Source organism: Bos mutus, chromosome 13 (assembly GCF_027580195.1).
Source record: "Bos mutus isolate GX-2022 chromosome 13, NWIPB_WYAK_1.1, whole genome shotgun sequence".
Classification (NCBI taxonomy): Eukaryota; Metazoa; Chordata; class Mammalia; order Artiodactyla; family Bovidae; genus Bos; species Bos mutus.
In genome coordinates, this window is record NC_091629.1 from 41,050,911 (window position 1) to 41,073,738 (window position 22,828).

The 22,828-nt window shown below is 43.7% G+C and overlaps 1 protein-coding gene across 5 annotated transcripts in view; it reads right to left on the reverse strand.

The window, feature by feature from the left end:
- Positions 1-22,828, reverse strand: part of CDH26 (cadherin 26) — a 49,585-nt gene that overhangs the window by 16,679 nt on the left and 10,078 nt on the right. For all 5 annotated transcript variants that reach the window (XM_070381469.1, XM_070381470.1, XM_070381468.1 and 2 more), the window contains exons 3-10: positions 21,035-21,136; positions 20,510-20,671; positions 10,145-10,292; positions 8,241-8,407; positions 7,929-8,057; positions 6,104-6,289; positions 4,621-4,889; positions 54-196 (exon numbers count right to left, since the gene is read on the reverse strand). In XM_070381469.1, coding sequence (XP_070237570.1) covers positions 54-196; positions 4,621-4,889; positions 6,104-6,289; positions 7,929-8,057; positions 8,241-8,407; positions 10,145-10,292; positions 20,510-20,671; positions 21,035-21,136 — 1,306 coding nt within the window. The remainder of the gene's footprint in view (positions 1-53; positions 197-4,620; positions 4,890-6,103; positions 6,290-7,928; positions 8,058-8,240; positions 8,408-10,144; positions 10,293-20,509; positions 20,672-21,034; positions 21,137-22,828) is intronic.

A 22,828-nucleotide genomic window follows, 5' to 3' on the forward strand; every position in this document is an offset into this window, starting at 1 on the left:
CCTTAGGAGCAAGAAAACATAGCCCCCTCTGACAATTCTGGGTCAGTGCTTACCATCATCAACAGCATGAGCGATGATTACGTAAATGCTGTCATTGACATGAGGAGATTCGCGGTCAACCGGCTTCACAGTGATGACCACCCCAGAGCGCTCATCTATGCTGACCCAGTTTGCAGGATCATAAGCCAGTTTGTATCTTGCAGAAGAAAACACATGTAATTTTTAAAATTAAAAAGTCACATCAAGAGACAAGTCCAAATATACCACAGCAGGCACAATTCCCATTGTGAATCTGGGAAATTGTAAGAACCTCTGTTAGGAGTGTTTCTGGCTCTGATGAAGGCCCCAGAGACCTGAGATCCAACCAGAGTGTCGGATCAATATTCACTGAACACCAGGTGTCCTGTCCTTGTCGAGCTGCACATAACTCTGTCCACCTCAGGGAAAATTTTTCATCCTGGAAAAGAGCCAGTCTTCAGTTGCCTGCAGGAGCTGGTGGCTTCATGTTAAGCCAAGCCCGGCTGTGCAACAGAAGCACAAGACTGCATTACCCCTGGAGCCTAGAGGATTCACATGTGGGTAATACAGCCAGGCAACATGGTTGTCTACATCCTGCTTCATCTGTGTGCACCTGGTAACCATTTTAATGAGCAAGCACACCGGGCCTTCCAGAATTCCCCAAGACCTGTCAGAGTCAGATGGCAGCCATCAGAACCAAGTGGAACCATCGGAACCCAACCTACCTGCTGAGAGACCCACAGAAGGAAAGGCCTGGACCCACAGGCAAACAGAAAAGATGTCGCTCCCCAAAACATCTGAAGACTGGGGGTTTCATGTGCCTTCTCTTCCTCATCACTTAAAGGCCCTGGAAAAGTTCAGTAACTCTCCCTGTCTGATATTTGTCAAGTCAGGGTTTACAAAGGAACCAACCATACTCAGGGACAGGAATATAGCCCTGAATCAGATTTGGGGTCTCTGTGGGTATCCCCCAGAAGAGGTCCAGGCAGGGACTAGGAGCATCGGCATCATCTTGGAGCTTGTTACAAATGCAAATCTCAGTCCCAACCCCAGACCTCAAAATCAGAGACCCCAAGGGTGAGACCCAGCAAAGCGCATTTAACAGGCCTTCCAAGTGACTCTGATTCATGCTGCAGTTGGGCCTCTTTAACTCAGCACTTGCCTGCATAGACCTGTGGTGTTCTAGAACTCCAGGTTAGCCCAAGGAGATAAGAGAGAAAACTGAGAAACAAGCGTCAGGAAATTTTTATAGTCAGTGGCATTACTGTGACCCCCAAGCACATGATCATTTTTTTGTAATTTATTTTAAAATATTTTATGAAATTGTTATTCCACAGTGAACTGGTAATTTTAAAAAGCAAATCTGGTCCTTCTCAATGGTTAAGTCGAGAAGCATTCTTCTAAGGAAGAATCTCAAACTCTAGTGCCCACAGGGGTGTCCCGAGCAGGTGCAAGAAATGAGCAAAGCTGGTCGGATAAGGATTGATGTCAGTTGATGAGCGAGAGGTCAAAGGGACCTCTCCCCATGCCCCCGATGATCATGACCCCATTGGACACTGACTCAGTAATGCCAAATCTTCCTCTGTTTCAAGAACATTCAGATAATTCAGGTTGTTAGCATACTCTTGATTTTTAAATGCTGGCAGCTTTATTATCTCTTTCTTTTTATTGCAGTAAAGTGCACATAACATACAATTTACCACCTTCACTGTTGCATTTCAGTGGGATTAAATATTAATTCATCACACTGCTATGCAACCATCACCACCATCCATCTCCACAGCTCTTTTCATTCTTGTAAAATTGAACTCTGTGCCTACTAAACAATAACTTTCCATTTCCCCTCCTACCAGCCCCTAGAAATCACCATTATATTTTATTTCTTTATGAGTTTTGACTACTCTAAGTACCTCCTATAAGTGGAATTGTACAGAATTTGTCTTTTTGTGACTAGTGCATTTCACTTAGCACAATGTCCTTAGGGTTTGTCCATGTTGGAACATGTTGCAGAATTCCCTTCATTTTTAAGGCTGAATAATATTCCATTGCATGTATGGACCACGTTTTGTTTTCCCATTCATCATCAATGGCTCCCTGGCTTGCTTCCACATTTTAGCTATTGTGATTAACGCTGTTATCAACATGGGTATACAAGCGTCTCTTTGAGGCCCTGTTTTCAGTTCTCTTGGGCATGTACCCAGAAGTAGAATTGCTGGATCATATGGTAGTTCTATTTTTAATTTTCTGAGGAACTCCGCTACTGTTTTTCTCAGAGGCTATACCACCTTCTATTCCCATCAGCAGTGCCCAAGGATACCAATCCCTCCACATTCTCCCCAACACTTGTTTTCCATTTTTTGGTGTTTTTTTTTTTTAATTGGAGGATAATTGCTTTACAATGTTGTGTTGTTTTCTGCTGTACAACAGTGTGAATCAGCAATTGAATTGAGGTGGTTCAAATCTGATGAACCTAGAGGCTGTTTTCTGGGGTTTTTTGATGAGTGTGAAGTAGTATCTCACTGCAGTTTTGATTTGCATTCCCCTCATGATTAGTGATGTTGAGCATCTTTCGTGTGCTTGTTTGCCACTTGTATCTTCTTTAGAGAAATGTCAAGTTTTTTGTCCGTTTTTAGATGAGGGTGTTGTTGTTGCTCTTGTTGAGTTTTTGAAGTTCTGTATATTTTATGAATATTAATCCCTTATCAGATGTATGACTTGCCAGTATTTTCTCCCATTCTGCCTTTGTACTCGGTGGATAGTGTCTTCTGATGCAAAAAAAAATTTTGGTTTTCACGAAGTCTGATTTGACTATCTTTTCTTTTGTTACCTGTGCCATTGGTGTCATTTCCAAGAAATGATCACCACATCCAGTGTTGTGAAGTTTTGTCCTAGGTTTTATTCTAATAGTTGTATTATTTTAGGTCTTACATTTACTTACTTGATCCATTTTGAGTTAATTTTTTTAAATAATTGTATTTATTTATTTTTGGCTGTGCTGGGTCTTCGTTGCTGCTCAGGCTTTTCTGTTAATTGCGGCGAGCGGGGCTACTTTCTAGTTGCGGCGCACAGACTTCTCATTGCAGTGGCTTCTTTTGTTGCTGAGCACAAGCTCTAGTGCACGAGGGCTTCAACAGTGGCATCCACCTCTAGAACACAGGTTCAATAGTTGTGATGCATGGATTTAGTTGCTCCACTGCATGTGGAATCATCCCGGATCAGGAATCGAACCCCTGTCTCCTGCATTGGCAGGCAGATTCTTTACCATTGATCCAGCAGGGAAACCCTTGAGTTAATTTCTGTATATGGTGTTAGGTTTTCTGTTTATGTCTTTGGATATCAAGAAAGCCTCTTGAAGATAACACAGAGTCAGATCATGTGTTTTTATCCATTCTGCCAAGCTCTGTCTTTTAATTGGAGAGTTTAATCTTTATATGTTTAAATTAATTACTGATGAGAAGGGAATTAATGTCTGTTAATTTTTCACCCACCCCGGCTCTCACAGGCTGTGTAACCAGTTCCAGTGATAGAGGCACAGCTGCCTTGCATGGGGCTGGATGTGAGGGAGGTACTGAGCTAAGAGCCGAGATGAACCGCAGTGAACCATGGTTTGCACTGTCTTCCCTGGAAGTTGCAATCCTTCCACAGATTCCTGAGTTCCAAATTCAGTCCATCAGACAAATTCTGCCAGCACCATCATGGTCCGGATGGGGAGACCGATTCCTGGTGCTTTCCACTCTGCCACCTTCCTGGGGACTGTGGCAACTTCATTTTTAAAAAACAAAACACTAAGCTATCCAAGTATCCATCAACAGATGAATGGATAAACAAAACGTGGTATATACACACAGTGGAAATATTATTCAGCTTTAAAAGGAAGGAAATTCTGGCACATGCTAGAGCATGAATGAAACTTGAAGACACTATGTATGCTAAGTGAAATATGCCAGTCACAAAAGGAAAGTCTGTGTGATCCCATTTATATGAAGTACTGAGAGCAGTCACATACATAGAGACAGAAAGTAAAATGGTTGTGCAGGGTCCTAGAGGTGGGGGAGAATGGGGTGGGTTATTGGTTACTGAGTGCAGAGTTTTAATTTGGGGAAATGAGACGGAGGAGAGATTTTGCAGATAGGTGGTGGGAAGGAGCAATGTGCCATACAGTATAAATGTACTCAAAGTCCCTGAACCACACACTTGAAACAGTGAGAGTGGTAAACTCTATGTACATTTTGCCACAATTGAAAACACTTCCGCTGGCCAGAAGCCACAGGGCTGCCAGTTTACAGCATTTGGTAAAGAGGGACTAGAAATACATAACAAATTATTTTAATACAGGAAAAAGACTGTAAAATAATTTTGTGCTCTATGCAAAGGAAATGAACATGTGAATTCCTCCCACAAGGGTCAGAGGACACTACAGAAGGAAAACAGCATTGAACCTGGGCTAGGGGAGTTCTGGGGTGGGTGACTTATGGCATTTTCCCAACTGGGATGGAGTCGCCCTCAGGAGCACATAGAAGGAGCCAGTTTTGAACAGGAACCCTCTCCAGCACATGGCTAATTCTGCATGAACTCCCACCCTTCCCACTCCAGTCTCCCCACCTTATCTGGCCGGCGGTTCTATCTGGATCTGTAGCGTTGAACATTCCCAGCTGAGTCCCCGGCCCTGCGCCATCGACCTCACTGACGATGAAGGTCCCCGGGTGGAAGGTGGGCGGGTCGTTGACATTGGTCACCCGCACACTCACGGTGGCGCTGGCCGAGGCCTGCCGGGGCCTCTGCAGCTGCCCCGCATCGCACGAGAAGAGTGGCTCTTCGTTCTCCACAGCCACGACCAAGTTCCACTCTGCCTGAGTCTCATGGTCCAAAGGCTGCCACCCCAGAGAGAAGGTTTCATTAGTCCCCGCGGCTCTGCCAGCCGGAGGGAGCCTCTCAGCATGAGTTGTCACTGCTAACCCAGCGCCTGTGGCTTCTGTGCTTCATTTATTATTTACATTGTCTTTGATAATGATCAAAAGACAGTTGTCAGCCCATTTTCAAATCATTTATAGAGTTCTTTTTTTTCCCCTCCCTCCTCCTGGTTGAAAAGAGCCACCATCAGTCAGAGGGTAATGAAAAATGCAACAAAAACCATAACCTAATGAAACATTAATGTGACAACTCTCCTGCAAAAACCCAGTGGTGCTTAGGGAAATATGGATATTAATGATCATAGCTATTCAGGGGACAAAGTGGTCAGTGACTTAAAAGGGTTGAAAGACTAGGAATATTTGGGAAATCCAGCCCCAGGCATTTGGCATGGAAAACCCACAGAGCCCTGCTATTCACAGCGTGGTATGTCCCCTCAGCATCATCCGGGAGCTTATTACACTGACAAGCAGAATCGGCCCCACTCCAGATATATTCATTCAGGTCTGCCTTTGAAGCTGAGCCCCAGGCTGACTCACTTGCACTATACCAGAGGCACTGGTCATTCTAGGGTCTATCGAGAGCAATTAAGACTAAAGGCACTGGAGTCAGACTGCTCCAGTCAGAACCCCTACTCCAGTCATGTGACTTCGTGAAAACAACCCAGCCTCTAGTTTCCTCATCATTAAATGAGATAATAATACTTTATTGCAGGGCCAACTCTCTACTAGGCACAGCAGGCAGAGTGTCAGGAGCCCACAGTATTTTTACGGGTCTGTGCAAATGTTCCAATTTCTTTTAAACCCAGAAGAAAAATGAACTCATGGGGTTCGAGAAAATGTCGTAAATTATTTTATCACATCAGGAGAAAGAAACATGTTAGGGACTACATAAACCTACTAAGTTTTGTCTAAAACAGACCCAAAGAATTTAATGTTGAAGTAACTGGTCATATCAAAAATAATCTTGAATACTGATATGATTTTGATGGGAGGAGCCATGAAGGCAAAGAGCTGAGGATCCATGCAGCCCTGCGTTCCTCACTAGCCATGGTGACTTGTGACCCAGCAGTCCATGTGCTCAGAACACATAGATCATCTGTTGGCACCTACTTCATTGTCAGGAGTCCTACAGAAAGGGCCTCGGTATCTACAGCCACCTGCTCAGACGCATTTACCTTGATAATATTTAAAATCCCTTCATTGGTCTCAGGATCTGTTGAAATGTGAAAATGTCCCTCTTCGTTGCCATTCGTTATGTTGAACTTCACTCTCCACGCTGCTGTAGATGGTGAATCACCATCTTGAACCCCGAGACGTAACACACCCTGGCTGGCCCAGCCTTCTGAAATCTGAACGTTATACTGAGAGAGATGATCATCATTGTCGTGGAGAAAAAGAAACACAGTCAGAAAAGAAAACAGAGAAGAAGAAAGAAAACGTAGAGAGACAACAACTTGGATGCTTCTCCTATGATTGAACTTGACCACTAAAGTCTGTTACAGCAGAGAATGTGTCAACAACGAATATCTCGTCCCTGTGACTGGATATCCAAATAACTGAAGAGCTGCATAACTTTAAAAGTGCACTTCTATCCAATGCAAGGCACCACTTCTAGAATAATAGTACACACCTTATTTTATGCTGCCTACAAAAATCTAACTCTACTAAAATAGTGCTCTTATGTATTTTAATTAAGGTGATAATCTTTCTAATACATAATAGATCTTTAAAATACCTCCTTATTCAATACTTTTGGTGACAAGATAATTTCTCCAGCACATCAAAATAACAATGTGTATTTTTTCCAGCCCTACTTTCGAGAGTACAGCTTTTTACTAAGTCGGGGAAGGATTTTGAAACAAGACTCAGATATAATAAATATGTTTCAGTTATTACATACTGTTAAGTGAGGTGCTTTCATTGGAAATATTTAAACTTCTGTTTATACAATTAATTTTCTTAAGTGGCACTTACAAAAAATAAGTGTTTGTAGCATTTGTTTATTCAACAAAGACTGTTGTGTACCAGATTCTGGTTTAGATGCTGTGAACAAAACAGCAAAAATCCCATCCCCAAGGAGCTGAGAACTGAGTGTATGTATGTTGGGGGGTTAGGTTGGGAATTTTTTTTTTTTTTTTTTTCAGGTTGGGAATTTAACCAGGTCATCAGAAAAGACCTTCCTGAGAGGGGTCAGAAGAAAGACAGAAATACAATGGACGTTTTCCTCCTAAAAATTCATATGGAAGAGTGAAAAATTAAGAAACTAAAAGCAGATCATGACTGGTTTTTATTTCCTCTCTTAGCAATCTTCTGCATTTTAAGTGGTTTCGTATTCCCAAACTGATTGGGACAGTGAGTGTCAGCACCTTCTTTAAGCCTGAGGATCTAGCAGCCTGTGAAATCTTGTGTGGAGCCCAATATATAAACCAGGTGAGCTGGGGAAGGCCTGGCCTGAGTCTGCCTGCCCATCTTATTTCAGAGCTCCGAACATTGTGGGTCAGGCTTGGGACAATTGGGCATGGTGGCAGACAATTCTGATTGTCACGACTTGGGATGCTACTGGCCTCCAGTGGGCAGAGGTCAAGGATGCTATTGTTCAACATGCTACAGGTCACTGGGCAGCCCCTCCCCACCCTCCCTGTGCCCTTCCTCCATCTCCAAAACATCATCAGTGTGGAAAGTGAGAGGCCCTGAAGTGGATGGAGCCTGGATCCTCTGTCCTCCCCGAGCCTCAGCCTTCTTATTTGCAGGATGGAAAACGCAGCAGCTACAATCAGTGAAAACCTAGGGATTCCTGTCAATACTCTGAACATCGTTCTGGCACAAAATAGTAACAAATGTAGGCTCACATGATTGCTATTAACTGGTTCCCTATCAATGCAGTTGACTTCTTGATTCTAAGCTGAAGTTATTTTGGAGATTGCCTGTATCTTGGGTGATGGAGGAATTCCCTCAGCAAACAGAGCCTGGGGCATGGAGACTGTTCGTGAGGGGACTTACGTGGTCCTGAGTGAACCTGGGCATGTGGTTGTTGCTGTCTTGCACGTGTACATGAACAGTGGCTGTGGATGACAGCGGCGGGTTGCCACAATCCCTCGCTTCAATGAGTAGTGTAAACTGAGGCGCCGTCTACATAAGGAGGAAAAGGTAGGTGAAACCTTTCAAACGCAGGAAAAGGAAATCTAATACAGAAATGTTCCATTTTAGCAATTTCAGTAGCCAGTCTAGCCACAGAGGGTTTCCCACTGCAAATGCAAATGCTCAGAGAGGGAGAACCCATTTTATTTTCCAAAGCAATAAAGTGCACATAACCTCATAATCTAAGCATCCTGACAGTCGCACTTCTCCACTAACACGGTCAATCCGGAAACCACTCTCTCTCAGTACCGGTGTTTGAGAAACAAGGAAGTAAAGCACTTGAGAGTTTGGAGTATTTTCTTGATCCAGATCCACTGCTGACATCTGAAAAACAGGTTGACCTGGAAAGAATTTTTTAAATTGTTACTATTGGCCAACAGCAGCCTATCCAACCAGTAGAAGAATGATTCTTTGCTGAATGGCACTGGGGCTTACACCAGAACGGATTGAGTACGTAAATATAAAGGTCAAGCTATAGACATACTAGACAAAGTGAGGAGGGATATTTAAATCGTCATAAGGTCAAGAAGGACTTTCTAATCATGATTGCAAATACAGAGGCTTAAAGGATAAAATCAATAGATCAATTTTTAAGTGTGTGGCAAAAAAAAACAAAACTATAAACCAGGAAAATATATTTGGAATACATGTTGGCAGACAGAGACATAGACATTCTTAATGTCAAAGGAGGAGGTTGAAGTCAAGAAGAAAAATGACAATGACGCTAACAGAAGTGGACAAAGAAAAGAAACGAGCAACTGACAAGGGAACTAGAAATGGCCAGGAAAGTTATCACATGTCCAAGCACTTGGTAACTAGAGATGAACAGTACACTAAGCCCTGTCATATGCTGCTGGGCTGTGGATAAATTGCAACACGAAAGTTGTGTGTGTGGTTTGGAGCAGCAATTCTACCTGTCTGAATTTGTGCTAAGTAGGCAATGCTTGAATGGCACACGCTTCTAGCTCAGATATGTTCACTGAAGCATGTTTTGTAAAAATAACAAAATGTGACAATGAGATGTAAATGTGCAACCAAAGAAGATTGGTTAAAAATCTTAAAGCACATCCATAAAATAAAATATGACACACAAGATGCTCTAGGAGAATACTGTTAGGTTATAAACAGTAAAATTGCATTTTTAAAGAGAAAACTCTTAAATATGCACACATGAAAAGATGTGCTCATATATTTGTGTGTGTGTGTTAGTCACTCAGTTGTGTTTGACTCTTTGTGACCCCTTGAACCATAGTTCACCAGGCTTCTGTCCATGAGATTCCCCAGGCAAGAATCCTGGAATGGGTGGCCATGTCCTTCTTCAGGTCATATATTTATACATATGTAATATAAACACATATACATTTTGTACTATGATAAAGATGAAAAAAATATGTAGATATACAAATATACATTTGTAATGATGTGTATAAATCTGTGAATATATACACACATATAAATGTAACATGCCATGTGTGTATACACACACACATATGTAAGGTGCAAAGAAAAATATTGAAAGAATATAAACGAGAATATTAACAGTACTTATCTCTAATTGGTAGCATTAAAGATGCTTCCTATTTTAGTCTTTTTGTTTCTTGGAATTTTCCAAATTTGCTAGAGACTTTTGCAAAATAAATAATGCTTTTTGTTATTCAAATAGATGCTCATTTTAATGAGGATGGTTCAGGTTTCAAGACTCACAGAATCCTAGGTCAGGAATTTTAGATGCCATCTTGCTGCCATTTTACAGATGTTTACAGATGAGAATTTCTCAGGGATATGCAGGATCCCACCACCCACCTCTGCTTCTTCTTCCTCCGTTCATTTATTTTAGGTTGATATTTACGGATCAGCTCTTCCAACTGACAATTTCCACATCATTTTGCTGCTGATACAAAATGAAGCGTGGAGACCTCATGGCATTTTGCTCTCATCCAGGGCCTGTGACCTTTGGGATGTGAACAGTGAGAGGCCTCCCTGAAGACAAGTAGGACTGAGGCACCCTGTCACTACAGAAGCTGGAAAACCTTCACGGCACAGAGAACACAGGGACCCCTCAGCCCCACCTTGTATACCTGCAGCGTGGTCCTCCTTCACACTGATGTTAAATTCCTTCTCAGGGAACTCAGGAGCATGATCATTCACATCCTTGATCCTTATGTTGACAATCAAGGATTTATCTACGATGTGTCCTGTTAAGCGATTGGCAACATCAAAATAAACCTAAGAAGCAGAGAAACCATATTACTGTTGCAGAACCATTGATTTGGTGGCATGAATCCCATCCCAGTCAGTAATACTGTGTATCCTGCATCGGTGTCCTCCATAGACTGAAAGTTCCTGAAGGCAGGGGTCACAGGCTCTCATTCACCCTGCGACCCCAGGGACTGAGCATAGACTGGGCACTCAACAAGTATTTGTAGGACAGATCAATGAGCTGACTTGAAAAACTACTTCATTCATTATTATTATTAATAGTAGGTTCAAATCTCAATTTCTCCACTTGTATCAACATAGGCAAGTTGTTATGAGCCTCAGTTCCTATATACTATATGTCTTGTAATGAAAAGTAAGCACACTATTGAATACTGGTGAAACGTTGCAGAGAGAAAACACTTAAGCTTTAGGGAGAGGGAACATTTAAAAGCAATTAGGACTAGGGATTCCCTGCAGCTCTAGTGCTTAGGACTTAGTGCTTTCACTGCCGTGGGCCCAAGTTCAGTCTTTGGTCAGGAACTGAGATCCCCGCAAGCCCCACAACCAGTAAATAAATAAACCAGGACAGCTACGGGCTTCCTTGATGGCTCAGTGGGTAAAGAATCTGCCTGCAATGCAGGAGACATAGGAGATGAGGCTTCAATCCCTGGGTTGGGAAGAGCCCCTGGAGGAGGGCACGGCAGCCCACTCCAGCATTCCTGCCTGAAAGATCCCATGGACAGAGGAGCCTGGTGGGCTACTATCCAAAGGGTCTCAAAGAGTCCAACATGAGTGAGCAACTAAACACACACACACACGCACACACACACACATACACACACACATAAACACGTAGAGTATAATAAGCTAGAAATCATTAAGAAAGATAATTTACAACCCCAAGTGTTTGGAAGTTAAGCAAAGCATTTCTAAATAACGTACAGATCAAAGAAGAAATCACAATGGAAATCAGAAAATATTTTGAACTGAATGGTAATTAAAACACAACAAATCGAAATGCATTTTCCTCTCATCATTCAAATATCAAACTCAGATTTTCTCTTCACGCTTTGATTCTGTAGAAGCCAGCAGCTCACTAAAAGCTTGCAAAATGATTGTTTACAGACACCCAACCAGTTCTGTGTTTGGCAATAGGGATTTTTGAGATTTGCCTGTGCTATAACTTCTAGGTCTCAAATTCCCTGTTGAAAGCATGTTACCAAGACACTTTTGCCTGAATTATATTCTGCTTACACAAAATGTTTAGTGAAATAAACATGCGGTTCTTTTATTCTTCACATCAAAGGCTTGGGTGTGAAGAAGTAACCGGAAGTCTTTCTGACAGTGTGGTGATGTAAAAGTTTCTGCTTCAGTAGCATTCCCGGAGACTTCGGAGTCTTGCAAAACTCAACTCACAGTGAATCATGTTGGAGAAGTATTTATGGAATGAAAGGTAGAAAGAAAATAAGCCACACATTTGCCACCGACAAAGGAACAAACATGGCGAAGGCGTCATTGATCTGAGGGATCATGATCTCACAAGGTCTTGTTTATGTCCCTGATTTGTGCCCCATAACAGAATCACTGTCAAAAGCAGAACGCTCATGGGCCAGGTCCCTCATTCTGCCTCAGCCAAATCACATCTGTAAGAGATTCAGGAACTGCATCATCACCCACTTACACAAAACAGCTGTTATATGTGGAAACCAACAAAAGGCAGCCTGAACCACAAGAGCCTTGATTCTGTTTTTTTAAAATAACAGTACCCATCCCAGCACTGACTAATGATTGCTTGCTGGAAAGGGCATTCTCTGGAACTGCTGAAGATGTAAATGAATGCAAGCATCTTGAGAGGACAAGTGTTCTTACACGACCCCCGCCGCAGAGCTCCTCCCATCATTCTGCTCTGAGCAGATGCTAAAATTGGTGTGCATGCATGCGTGCATACATGCGTGTGTGCAAAGAAAGCTGAGGTGCCAGTGGGAATCCTTGGGTCCTTCTGTCTCCTTGAAAGCCAGTTACACCCTGTTGTTACCATATTTTTTGCAAATGATTATGTAAAGCTGTGCATGCATGCGTGCTAAGTCCTTCAGTCAAGTCTGATTCTCTGCGACCCTATGGGCTGTAGCCCACCAGGCTCCTCTGTCCATGGGATTCATCAGGCAAGAATACTGGAGTAGGTTGCCATATCCTACTCCAGAGGATCTTCCTGAACCAGAGATCAAACCCACATCTCTTGCATCTCCTGCATTGGCAAGCAGGTTCTTTACCACTAGCACCACCTGGGAAGCCCCATGTGAAGCTGTAAGGACACACAAAATATTAAATATAAAAACATATAAACAAAAGCAACGTTTTTAAGTCCACTCCTGAGGACATTTAGAGAGCATCTTCCTCAAATGGTTCATTCAGGAGGGTGGTCCGTGAGATTGCCTCAGCACCAATGAGGCAGTTGGTGCCAACTCTTGAAGGCAACAACAACAGACTGGTTCCAAATAGAAAAAGGGGTACATCAAGGCTATATATTATCACCCTGCTTATTTAACTTCTATGCAGAGTACATCATGAGAAACGCTGGACTGGAAGAAACACAAGCTGGAATCAAGATTGCCGGGAGAAATATCAATAACCTCAGATATGCAGATGACACCACCCTTATGGCAGAAAGTGAAGAGGAACTAAAGAGCCTCTTGATAAAAGTGAAAGAGAAGAGTGAAAAAGTTGGCTTAAAGCTCATGGCATCCGGTCCCATCACTTCATGGCAAATAGATGGGGAAACGTGGAAACAGTGACTGACTTTATTTTGGGGGGCTCCAAAATCACTGCAGACGGTGATTGCAGCCATGAAATTAAAAGATGCTTACTCCTTGGAAGGAAAGTTATGACCAACCTAGACAGCATATTAAAAAGCAGAGACATTACTTTGCCAATAAAGGTCCATCTAGTCAAGGCTATGGTTTTTCCAGTGGTCATGTATGGATGTGAGATTTGGACTATAAAGAAAGCTGAGTGCCAAAGAATTGATGCTTTTGAACTGTGGTGTTGGAGAAGACTCTTGAGAGTCCCTTGGAATGCAAAGAGATCCAACCAGTCCATCCTAAAGGAGATCAGTCCTGGGTGTTCATTGGTAGGACTGATGTTGAAGCTGAAACTCCAATACTTTGGCCACCTGATGCGAAGAGCTGATTCATTTGAAAAGACTCTGATGTTGGGAAAGATTGAGGGCAGGAGGAGAAGGGGACGACAGAGGATGAGATGGTTGGATGGGATCACCGACTCAATGAACATGGGTTTGGATGGACTCTGGGAGTTGGTGATGGACAGGGAGGCCTGGTGTGCTGCAGTTCATGGGGTCTCAAAGAATCAGACACGACTGAGCAACTGAACTGAACTGAACTTGAAGGCAAGGATTTAAGGGACGACGCACCACTGTCTTAGTCACTTATCTTTAGGGCAGAAGAAACAGAAAGTGTCTCAGAGACCACATCAGAGGGATCCAGCAATGACCCTGCTCCCTGAAGAGTGAGCAGTTCTCCAGTATCACAAATGCATCTGTCGTGTCAGGAAGATTTAGAGACTGTTCATGCAGAGAAATTACTGTTCTTGCACGAGGTCAAAATGTTTAAATGGAATCCTTAATTTTCATAAAATTTAATAAATTTCTAGCCTATGTATGTTGACAATAGACAGTACAAATGCTTGCAAGGACATAGATGCAAGGAGGTCACCTCTGTGGAATCAGATCAGAGAAGAAATTTGGGAGTGAGGAGAGGTTTTTAATGACTATACCATTAACATAAATAAGTAAATAAATTCTTATAGAGTTTTAAATTCCATAAGAAGCCTTTATTAGCTTTACACCTAAAAAGTAAGATAAGCAACAGGAAAGAATCATTCACTACTTGTGGGAATGCAAACGGTGTAGCTACTTTGGAAGAACAGTTTGGCAATTTCTTTCAAAACTAAACATACTCTTACCACACCATCCAACAATCATGTTACATCCTGAACATGGATGTTCAGTTTTATTCATAATCATCAAAATTTGGAAGAAATCAAGATGGCCTTCTGCAGGTGAACGGATAAACAAAGACCGGTACATCCACAGTATTCCACAATGGAATATTTTTCAGCAATGAAAAGACATGGAGGAAGCTTCAGTGCATATTGCCAAGAGAAAGAAGACAATCTTGAGCAGGTGACAGACTGCACCATTCCAACCCTATGATATTCTGGAAAAGGCAAAACTATGCAGACAGTAACAGGATCAGCAGTTGCCAAGGGCTCCGAGGAGGGGAAGGAATGAATAGATGGAGCACAGGGGAAACTTAGGGCAGTGAAGCCATGATGGCAGAAGGGCGGGTACATGGCACTATACATTCCCAAAACCCAGAGAACGTACAGCACAAAGAGTGAATCCACGTGTAAACGATGGGCTTCAGTTAATGATTATGTATGACATTGGTTCATTGATTGTAACAAATGTCCTATAGTAATGCAAAATATTAATAATAGAGGAAACTATGGGATGAGTGGGAAAGTGAGGAGGTATATAGGAACTCTGTGCATGCATGCATGCTATGTCCCTTTAGTCATGTCTGGCTCTCTGCGACCCCATGGACTGTAGCCCGCCAGGGTCCTTTGTCCATGGAATTCTCCAGGCAAGAATACTGGAGTGGGTTGCCATAGCCTCCTCCAGGGGATCTTCCTGACCTAGGGGTCAAACTCACATCTCTGGGAGGTAGATTCTTTACCACTGAGTCACTGGGGAAGCCCATAGGAATTCTGTACTTTCTATCTATTTTTCTGTAACCCTAAAGTGGTTCTAAGAAATAATGTCTATTAATTTTAAAAAAGGGCCCCTGCTTGCAAAATAAGGCATAGGCAATCATATATATATATATATATATATATATATATACACACACACACATATATATATATATATGTATATGTATATAAAGTAGGTCTACTCTGACTTGCTACTGAATCTCTCATTGCTTTAGGAAAAATGGTGATTTTATTTGTTGAAGAGTGAAAAGCTTTTGGGGAGTCCACAGAGAATCAGAAGGAGCACCAAGGAGCTCTCAAGCAGATGATCCTTTACAGTGAGAATGCTGGTTTCTCCTCTCAAGGGGCCTCTGGTGACCAGATGCAGAGCCCTGCTCAGGGACGGTAAGTATGGGGTTTATTGCCAGAGAAGAAGCTCCAGTGAGGCCCAGGGAGGGTGGACTTGCCCGGGGCCTGGCTGAGCCCTTACATAAGTCAGCTCCTTTCTTCTTTCATAAGTCCTGAAGGAGGCTCCCTTGTATTCCTCCTCTGCAACATTTTAAAAATATATTCATTTATTTGGCTGCAGTGAGTCTTAGTTGGGGCACACACAATCTCGGGTCCTCTTGTGGCAGGGGAGACCTTTATGAACCCTTAGTTGCAGCATGTGGGCTCTAGTTCCCTGACCTGGGATTGAACCCAGGCCCTCTGCACTGGGAGCACTGCGTCTTAGCCACTGGACCACCAGGGAAATCCACCTGCTCTGAATTATTTGAGAGGGTCCATGACTGTCAGGCTCAGAGCCTGGAGGCAAAGCAGCCCAGATTCAAGTGCAGTTAGGTGTGGGGTCGACTTGATGGTGCCACCAGCTGGTACTTCATCTCTTCCCTCTACGGCCTCAGAGTCCAGAGTAGGCTGCTTCACCAGATAGCCGTCTTAGGACCCTGAGAGCTTCAGGCAGCCATCTGCCCCACCCTCCACTTTTCCTCATAGCCCACATGGCCTGATCTGCTTCGCTGTTTGTACCTCCTCAGGCCTTTTTCCCAGCAGACTCGCTGCTCGCTGATCAGCAGCCACCGTGGTGGTCCTGCTCAGCATCGTAAGATGCTGTCCTGGGCCCCATGTCCACTCTCATTCAGCTCTCTCCTCTCCCTCTATGAGACAAAGGATGCTGCGAGGCTGCTAGTCCTGAACTTGTCCGCTTTGGGGACTCCAACATACATTTTTAAATTTCTGTGCAAGCTAACTGGCTTTCTGCAGCACTGTTTCCACATGCTCCTCCATAATTTATGACGATGCTGGCAAAGCTCTGCTCCTTAATCACCCTGACTTCTGGCTCTAAGTCTGTGCCAACTATAATCCTCCCACTTAAAAACAAGAGCCACATGTTTGTTTTATGTTTATTATTCTATGTTACATTTATTATCCTAAAGCTACATCTGAGACCTTTAGTTCTGAAAGATGCCTGAGAGGCATAAGTGCTATTTGTTTTTGCCAAGATGCTAAGAATTCCTAGGAACTCAGAATCACAATGGGGAAAGGAAATGTCATGGATATTCTCCGCACTTTTAAAGGGTTTTCAGACTTTTGTTACAGCCTTCAGATTTATATCCTTGGGTAAACACACCACAGGGCATTGATGTGATAGCTACATGAAATTACATGTACAAGATCCTTTATTCTAGACACAAGCATATAGAAAGAAACATCTTAAATGCCAAACACACAATACAAACACATCTATGGATAGCTTAGAAGTAGGTGAAGATAACTACATTGGGATAAACAGCCACAAATAATTATTATGAGGAATGTAAAAAGGTGACTTTCTTGAGTGTACTTGTACCCTATGAAATTGAGCATATTTTGATATAAATAGAAAAGATCTCTACACAGAAAAAAGACTTTCCTTCTCTCAGTCTTAAATCTTCCAGCAATTCTCAGTTCGTGCTGCTGCTTTCTTTTTAAAATTTTTATTTACTTATTTATTTTTGGTTGTTCTTGGTCTTTATTGCTGCACAGGCTTTAGCTCGGTTTCAGTGAGGAGGGCTACTCTCTAGTTGCGGTGCACACTGGCCTCTCATTGCAGTGGCTTCTATGTTGCAGATCTTTAGAGCGCAAGCTCAGTATTTGAGGTGCACAGGCTTAATTGCTCTGGAGCATGTGGAGACTTCCCAGACCAGGGATCAAACCCAGGTCTCCTGCATTGGCAGGCAGATTCTTTACCACTGAGCCACCAGGGAAGCCCCTGCTACTGCTTTCTTGCAGGTTTTTTATGGGATTAACCAGAAATTAGCTCCTCCAGCCACCCTGTCACCTTCAGAACACAAGTTTTAGCCAGCTTTAGTGTCTCCTTGCCTGGAGAGTCCCAGGGACGGCGGAGCCTGGTGGGTTGCCGTCTATGGGGTCGCACAGAGTCGGACACGACTGAAGCGACTTAGCAGCAGCAGCAGCAGGAGTGTCTCCTTTGGGAAAGGCAATGACACCCCACTCCAGTACTCTTGCCCATGGGAAATTCCATGGACAGAGGAGCCAGGTGGGCTGCAGTCCATGGGGTCGCTAAGAGTCGGACACGACTGAGCAACTTCACTTTCACTTTTCACTTTCATGCACTGGAGAAGGAAATGGCAACCCACTCCAGTGTTCTTGCCTGGAGAATCCCAGGGACAGGGGAGCCTGGTGGGCTGCCGTCTATGGGGTCGCACAGAGTCGGACACTGAAGTCACGCAGCAGCAGCAGCAGCAGTGTCTCCTTTACTATCTGCAAGAGTAAAGCGGTGCTGCTAGAGCTGTCTTCTTGCCAACACATTAGACTTACTGAATTTTTAATAACATCCTGTCCTTAAGGACAGTCAAAAAGCAGTAGTAAGCATTCTTAGAGAAGCCCGTAGTTAAGCTAGAGCACTCGGTTTGGGTAGTGTGCCTATGACACTCTGCTTGTCCCACCTTCAGGGCTGATAATCCTCAGCAGCCTGTCTCACATCTTGCTAACTAGTAGCTAACCCCCTGGGTTAGTCCCCCTATGATTTTTGCATCAAGCTGGGTGCCTACAACGAAAATGTATTCTCCTGTGCTTCTGGAGGCCAGCACCAAAACTGGGGTGTCTATAGGGTGGGTTCCTTCCTGGGGCTCTGCAGAATGGTCCACTCCAGGCCCCTCTTCTTACTTCCCACGGAGTCAGCGATCCTTGGTGTTTCCTGGCCTATAGACCCATCACTCCAGTTTCTGTCTCCAGCTTCCCATGGCCTCCTCTTCTTTCTCTCTGTGTCCAAATCTCCCTCCCCTTACAAGGATGCTGGTTACTAAACTAAGACCTAACCCAATTCAGCATGGTGCTCAGATGCTCAGTCATATCCAACTCTTAGCAACCCCATGGACTTTAGCCCACCAGGCTCCTCTGTGCATGAGATTTCCCAGGCAAGAATACTGGAGTGGGTTGCCATTCCCTCCTCCCTGACCCAGGGATTGACTCAGTATCCTTTGCTACCTGGGGATCCCAAATGCCAGCCTTAGTACATTATTAAAGATGTTAAAAGCAATCAAACAACAATAACCAAAATAAAACCGCCCCAAGCACTACGTGTTTTGTTCCATCCTTGCACAGCTTGTGCCTGTTAACTGTTGTGTCCTAGCTCCTCCACCGTCAACCTGCAGAGGCCTGGGGAGCAGCAGCAGCATCTCCTGGAAGCTTGTGAGAGATGCAGGAGCTCAGGGCTGCTCCACCTACTGAAATAGAACCTGCATTTTAGCCAGATTCCTAGGTGACCTGTTTGCTCAGTAAAGATAGAGAAGTGCTGTCCCAAGGTCCCCCTTATGACTTTATATTCCATCTTATTTTAATTATTTATCTATTTTATTTTTGGCTGGGCTGGGTCTTCACTGCTGCATACAGGCTTTCTCTAGTTGTGGTATGTGGGTTCCTCATTGTGGAGGCTTCTCTTGTTGCAGAGCACAGGCTCTAGGCTCAGAGGCTTCAGTAGTTCCAGCTCCCATACTCTATAGCAGGGGCTCTGTATTCGTGGTGCGCAGGCTTAGTTGCCCTGTGGCATGTGGGATCTTCCTGGACCAGGGATTGAACCTGGGCTTCCTGCATTGGTAGATGAATTCTAAACCACTGGACCATCAGGGAAGTCTCTATATTCCTTCTTTTTTTAAAAAAACTGCACACTTTATGGAGGGGTTTGAGGGATTATATGGAGAGAGAAGACCTAGACTGTCATCTTTGCATGTCCTTTTGAAGTTTCGGAGAATTTCTGCCTGTTTAAAAATTACAGAGTCCAAGACCACTAATGTGTTAAGGGTATGTAGCTTATCATGTGTATGAATTTTCTAAATCAGTGGAGAAAAGCTTCACAAATTACTCCTTGCCAATATTAAAAACATCTCCCCCCTTGAAGGAGGAAATGCTTAGGCGAGCAGGCCCGAGAACAGAGCCCAGGTTCCAGCAGAATTCAAACCAGAACACAGGCTGCAGACTTCTAAGAAGCCCTGTAAGCTTTGGCTGGTAGCACAAGATACTACCATGTTGTTGTGGGCATTTTTATTTCAAGTTTCCTTTGCAGTTTTGAACTTGAATTTCAGCCACATGGCAGACCATGGTATGTGCGCAGTTGCTCTGTCATGTCTGACTCTTTGTGACCTCATAGATAGCCTGCCAGGCTACTCTGTCCATGGAATTTCCCAGGCAAGAATACTGGAGTGGGTTGCCATTTCCTCCTCCAGGGGATCTTCCCAATTTAGGGATCAAACCCACGTCTCCTGAGGCCTCTGCATTGGCAGGTAGATCCTTTACCACCTGGGAAGCCCAGACCATATTACTGGGGTGATAAATCATAAAAAATACATAGACTCATAGGAACAAACCATCGCCAGGGCTGTAATTCCTCCTTCATCAGGTAACTACGAAATCCGTGGAGTCCATTTGTAGCCTCTCTCCATAGATTTCATCTGTGACTCACCAAAAACTAAATCAGCCCATTTTATAAACATTTTATATGTTTAAATATCCTGATCATATCAGGATAAACCTGCATCGATTCACAGATTACATAAATTATGACAAAGCCAAAGTCCAGAACTTGAAGAGATTACAAAATTAATCTCTAGGTCCCAGGCACATTTCTAAAGCATGTCACAGTTTATAAGATGTCAAGCTCCCAGAGCCTGGCACACAGCCAGCTTACAGATTGCTTGCCAAATACAATACTCCTACACAATCTTCACAGTAAATTCTAGCTTATGTGCTTAGTCACTCAGTCATGTTGGACTCCTTGTGACCCTATGGACTATAGTCTACCAGTCTCCTCTGTTTACGGGATTCTCCAGGCAAGAATACTGGAGTGGGTTGCCATTTCCTTCTCCAGAGGATCTTTCTGACCCAGGGATCAAACCGGGGTCTCTTGCATTGCAGGCAAATTATTTCCCGTCTAAGCCACCAGAGAAGCCCAAGTTTAGAATGCATCACATTTTAGGTACCTTAAAAGACGGTGTTTTCTCTCGATCAACAGGGCGGTGAACATATATTTTCCCATTCACATTATCTTCTATAGAAAACAAACCAATCTCTGGATATTCATCCACACCAGGTCCTCTGATTAAATATATTATTTCCATGTTAGCGGACATATTATTGAACAGCTGGAAGGGAAAAAAAGGAGAGGGGAAACAAACAGGGTGGGAGTAAACTACTATACCTATCAAATATCTAGGCTAATATTTAAAGGCAGTTTTAAATTATAGTTCTGAGAATTTGTCCTAAAGAAATAAACAGGTAGGGAAAGATGCAGGAACAAGGAATACAGCAGCAGTTTGGTTTGTAATAGTGAAGAATTGGAAACAGCATAAATGTCCATCCTTACTGGAAGACTCTCATAGGGGTCCTCCCCTCCCATGACACCCATGCCTCCTACCACTGCTCTGCCTGGCGTCTTAGCCTCCTGCCAACAGGGACGTGCTGAATTGGACAGGGTGATGGGCCTTTCCCAAGAGCAGCTGCCTTACCTCACCCACAAATTTCGGGAAGGGTCCCGGGTCTTCCTCTTCCAGCTCCAACGTGGTAATAACCCATCTTCTCTTGGATCGCCGTAGAAGCCGGCTGTCTCCCTGGGGATCACAGAGACTGTGATGAGGGGGAGGATGTTGGTGAGGGGTTGGGGCGGGGGGCACAGTGATTGACATGCCTTCCCTTTCTCATCCTCACAACAGTCTCCAACGCCTAAAAATCCCAAGCGCCCATTCTCTTTACAACTACAGTCAGTACTGAACTGTGGGCCACGTGACGCCCGGGGATTTCACATTTATATGTGGCTCCTGACATGTTTAAGGGGCTATGGGGACAATGCTAAAGATCATTGTCTAGTGTGTGCTGACACCTAAAGTCGACATGCACAGAGTTGTGGGATCAATAAGAAAATTACCCCCTCTCTATTCCTCTCTCTGGGTTTCCCTTGTGGCTCTGACAGTAAAGAATCTGCAATGCAGGAGATCTAGCTTAGATCCCTGGGTGGAGAAGATCCCCTGGAGAAGGGAATAGCAACCCACTCCAGTATTCTTGCCTGGAGAATCCCATGGACAGAAGAGCCTGGCAGGCAACAGGTCATGGAGTTGCAAGAGTGACTAACACACATTCTTCTCTCCAAGTTTCTGAAATCCTTGGTTGAGAAAGCCTCCATTCAGTGCTGTGGGGTCTTCAGTGCCTCTCTGTCTACTCATCTCCCTCATGACAGAGACTGAGACAGACCCAAACATGAGGGTCAGAGATTTGTTGGGCAAAGGAATATAGATAGAATTGAACAATGGGGTTTTATTTGTTTTACATATATTTTACTGTTGTTCTTCAGTTGCTCAGTTGTGTCTGACTCCTCACGACCCCATGGACTGCAGCACACCAGGCTTCCCTGTCCCCCATCATCTCTCAGAGCCTGCCCAAACTCATGTCCATTGAGTCAGCAATACGATCCAACCATCTCATCCTGTGTTGTCCCCTTCTCCTCCTGCCTTCCATCTTTCCCAGCATCAGGGTCTTTTCCAATGAGTCAGCTCTTTGCCTCAGGTGGCCTAACTATTGGAGCTTCAGCTTCAGCATCAGTCCTTCTAATGAATATTCAGGATTGATTTCCTTTAGGATTGACTGGTTTGATCTCCTTGCAGTCCAAGGGACTCTCCAGCACCACAATTCAAAAGCATTAATTCCTCAACATTCAGCCTTCTTTATGGTACAGCTTTCATATCCATAACATGACTACTGGCAAAACCTTAGTTTTGACTATACAGACCTTTGTCAGCAAAGTAATATCTCTGCTTTTTAATATGCTGTCTAGGTTTGTCATAGAATTTCTTCTAAGGAGCAAGCGTCTTTTAATTTCATGGTTGCAGTCACTGTCTGCAGTGATTTTGGAACCCAAGAAAATAAAGTCTGTCACTGTTTCTATTGTTTCCCCATCTTTTTGCCATGAAGTGATGTGGCCGGATGCCATGATCTTCATTTTTTGAATGTTGAGTTTTAAGCCAGCTTTTTCACTATCCTCTTTCACTCTCATAAGAGGCTCTTTAGTTCCTCTTCACTTTCTGCCATCAGAGCAGTGTCATCTGCATATCTTAAATTATTGATATTTCTCCCAGAAATCTTGATTCCAGCTTGTGCTTCATCCAGCCAGGCATTTCGCATGATGCACTCTGCATATAAGTTAAATAAGCAGGGTGACAATATACAGCCTTAATGTACTCCTTTCCCAATTTGGAACCAGTCTGTTGTTCCATGTCTGGTTCTAACTGTTGCTTCTTGACCTGCATACA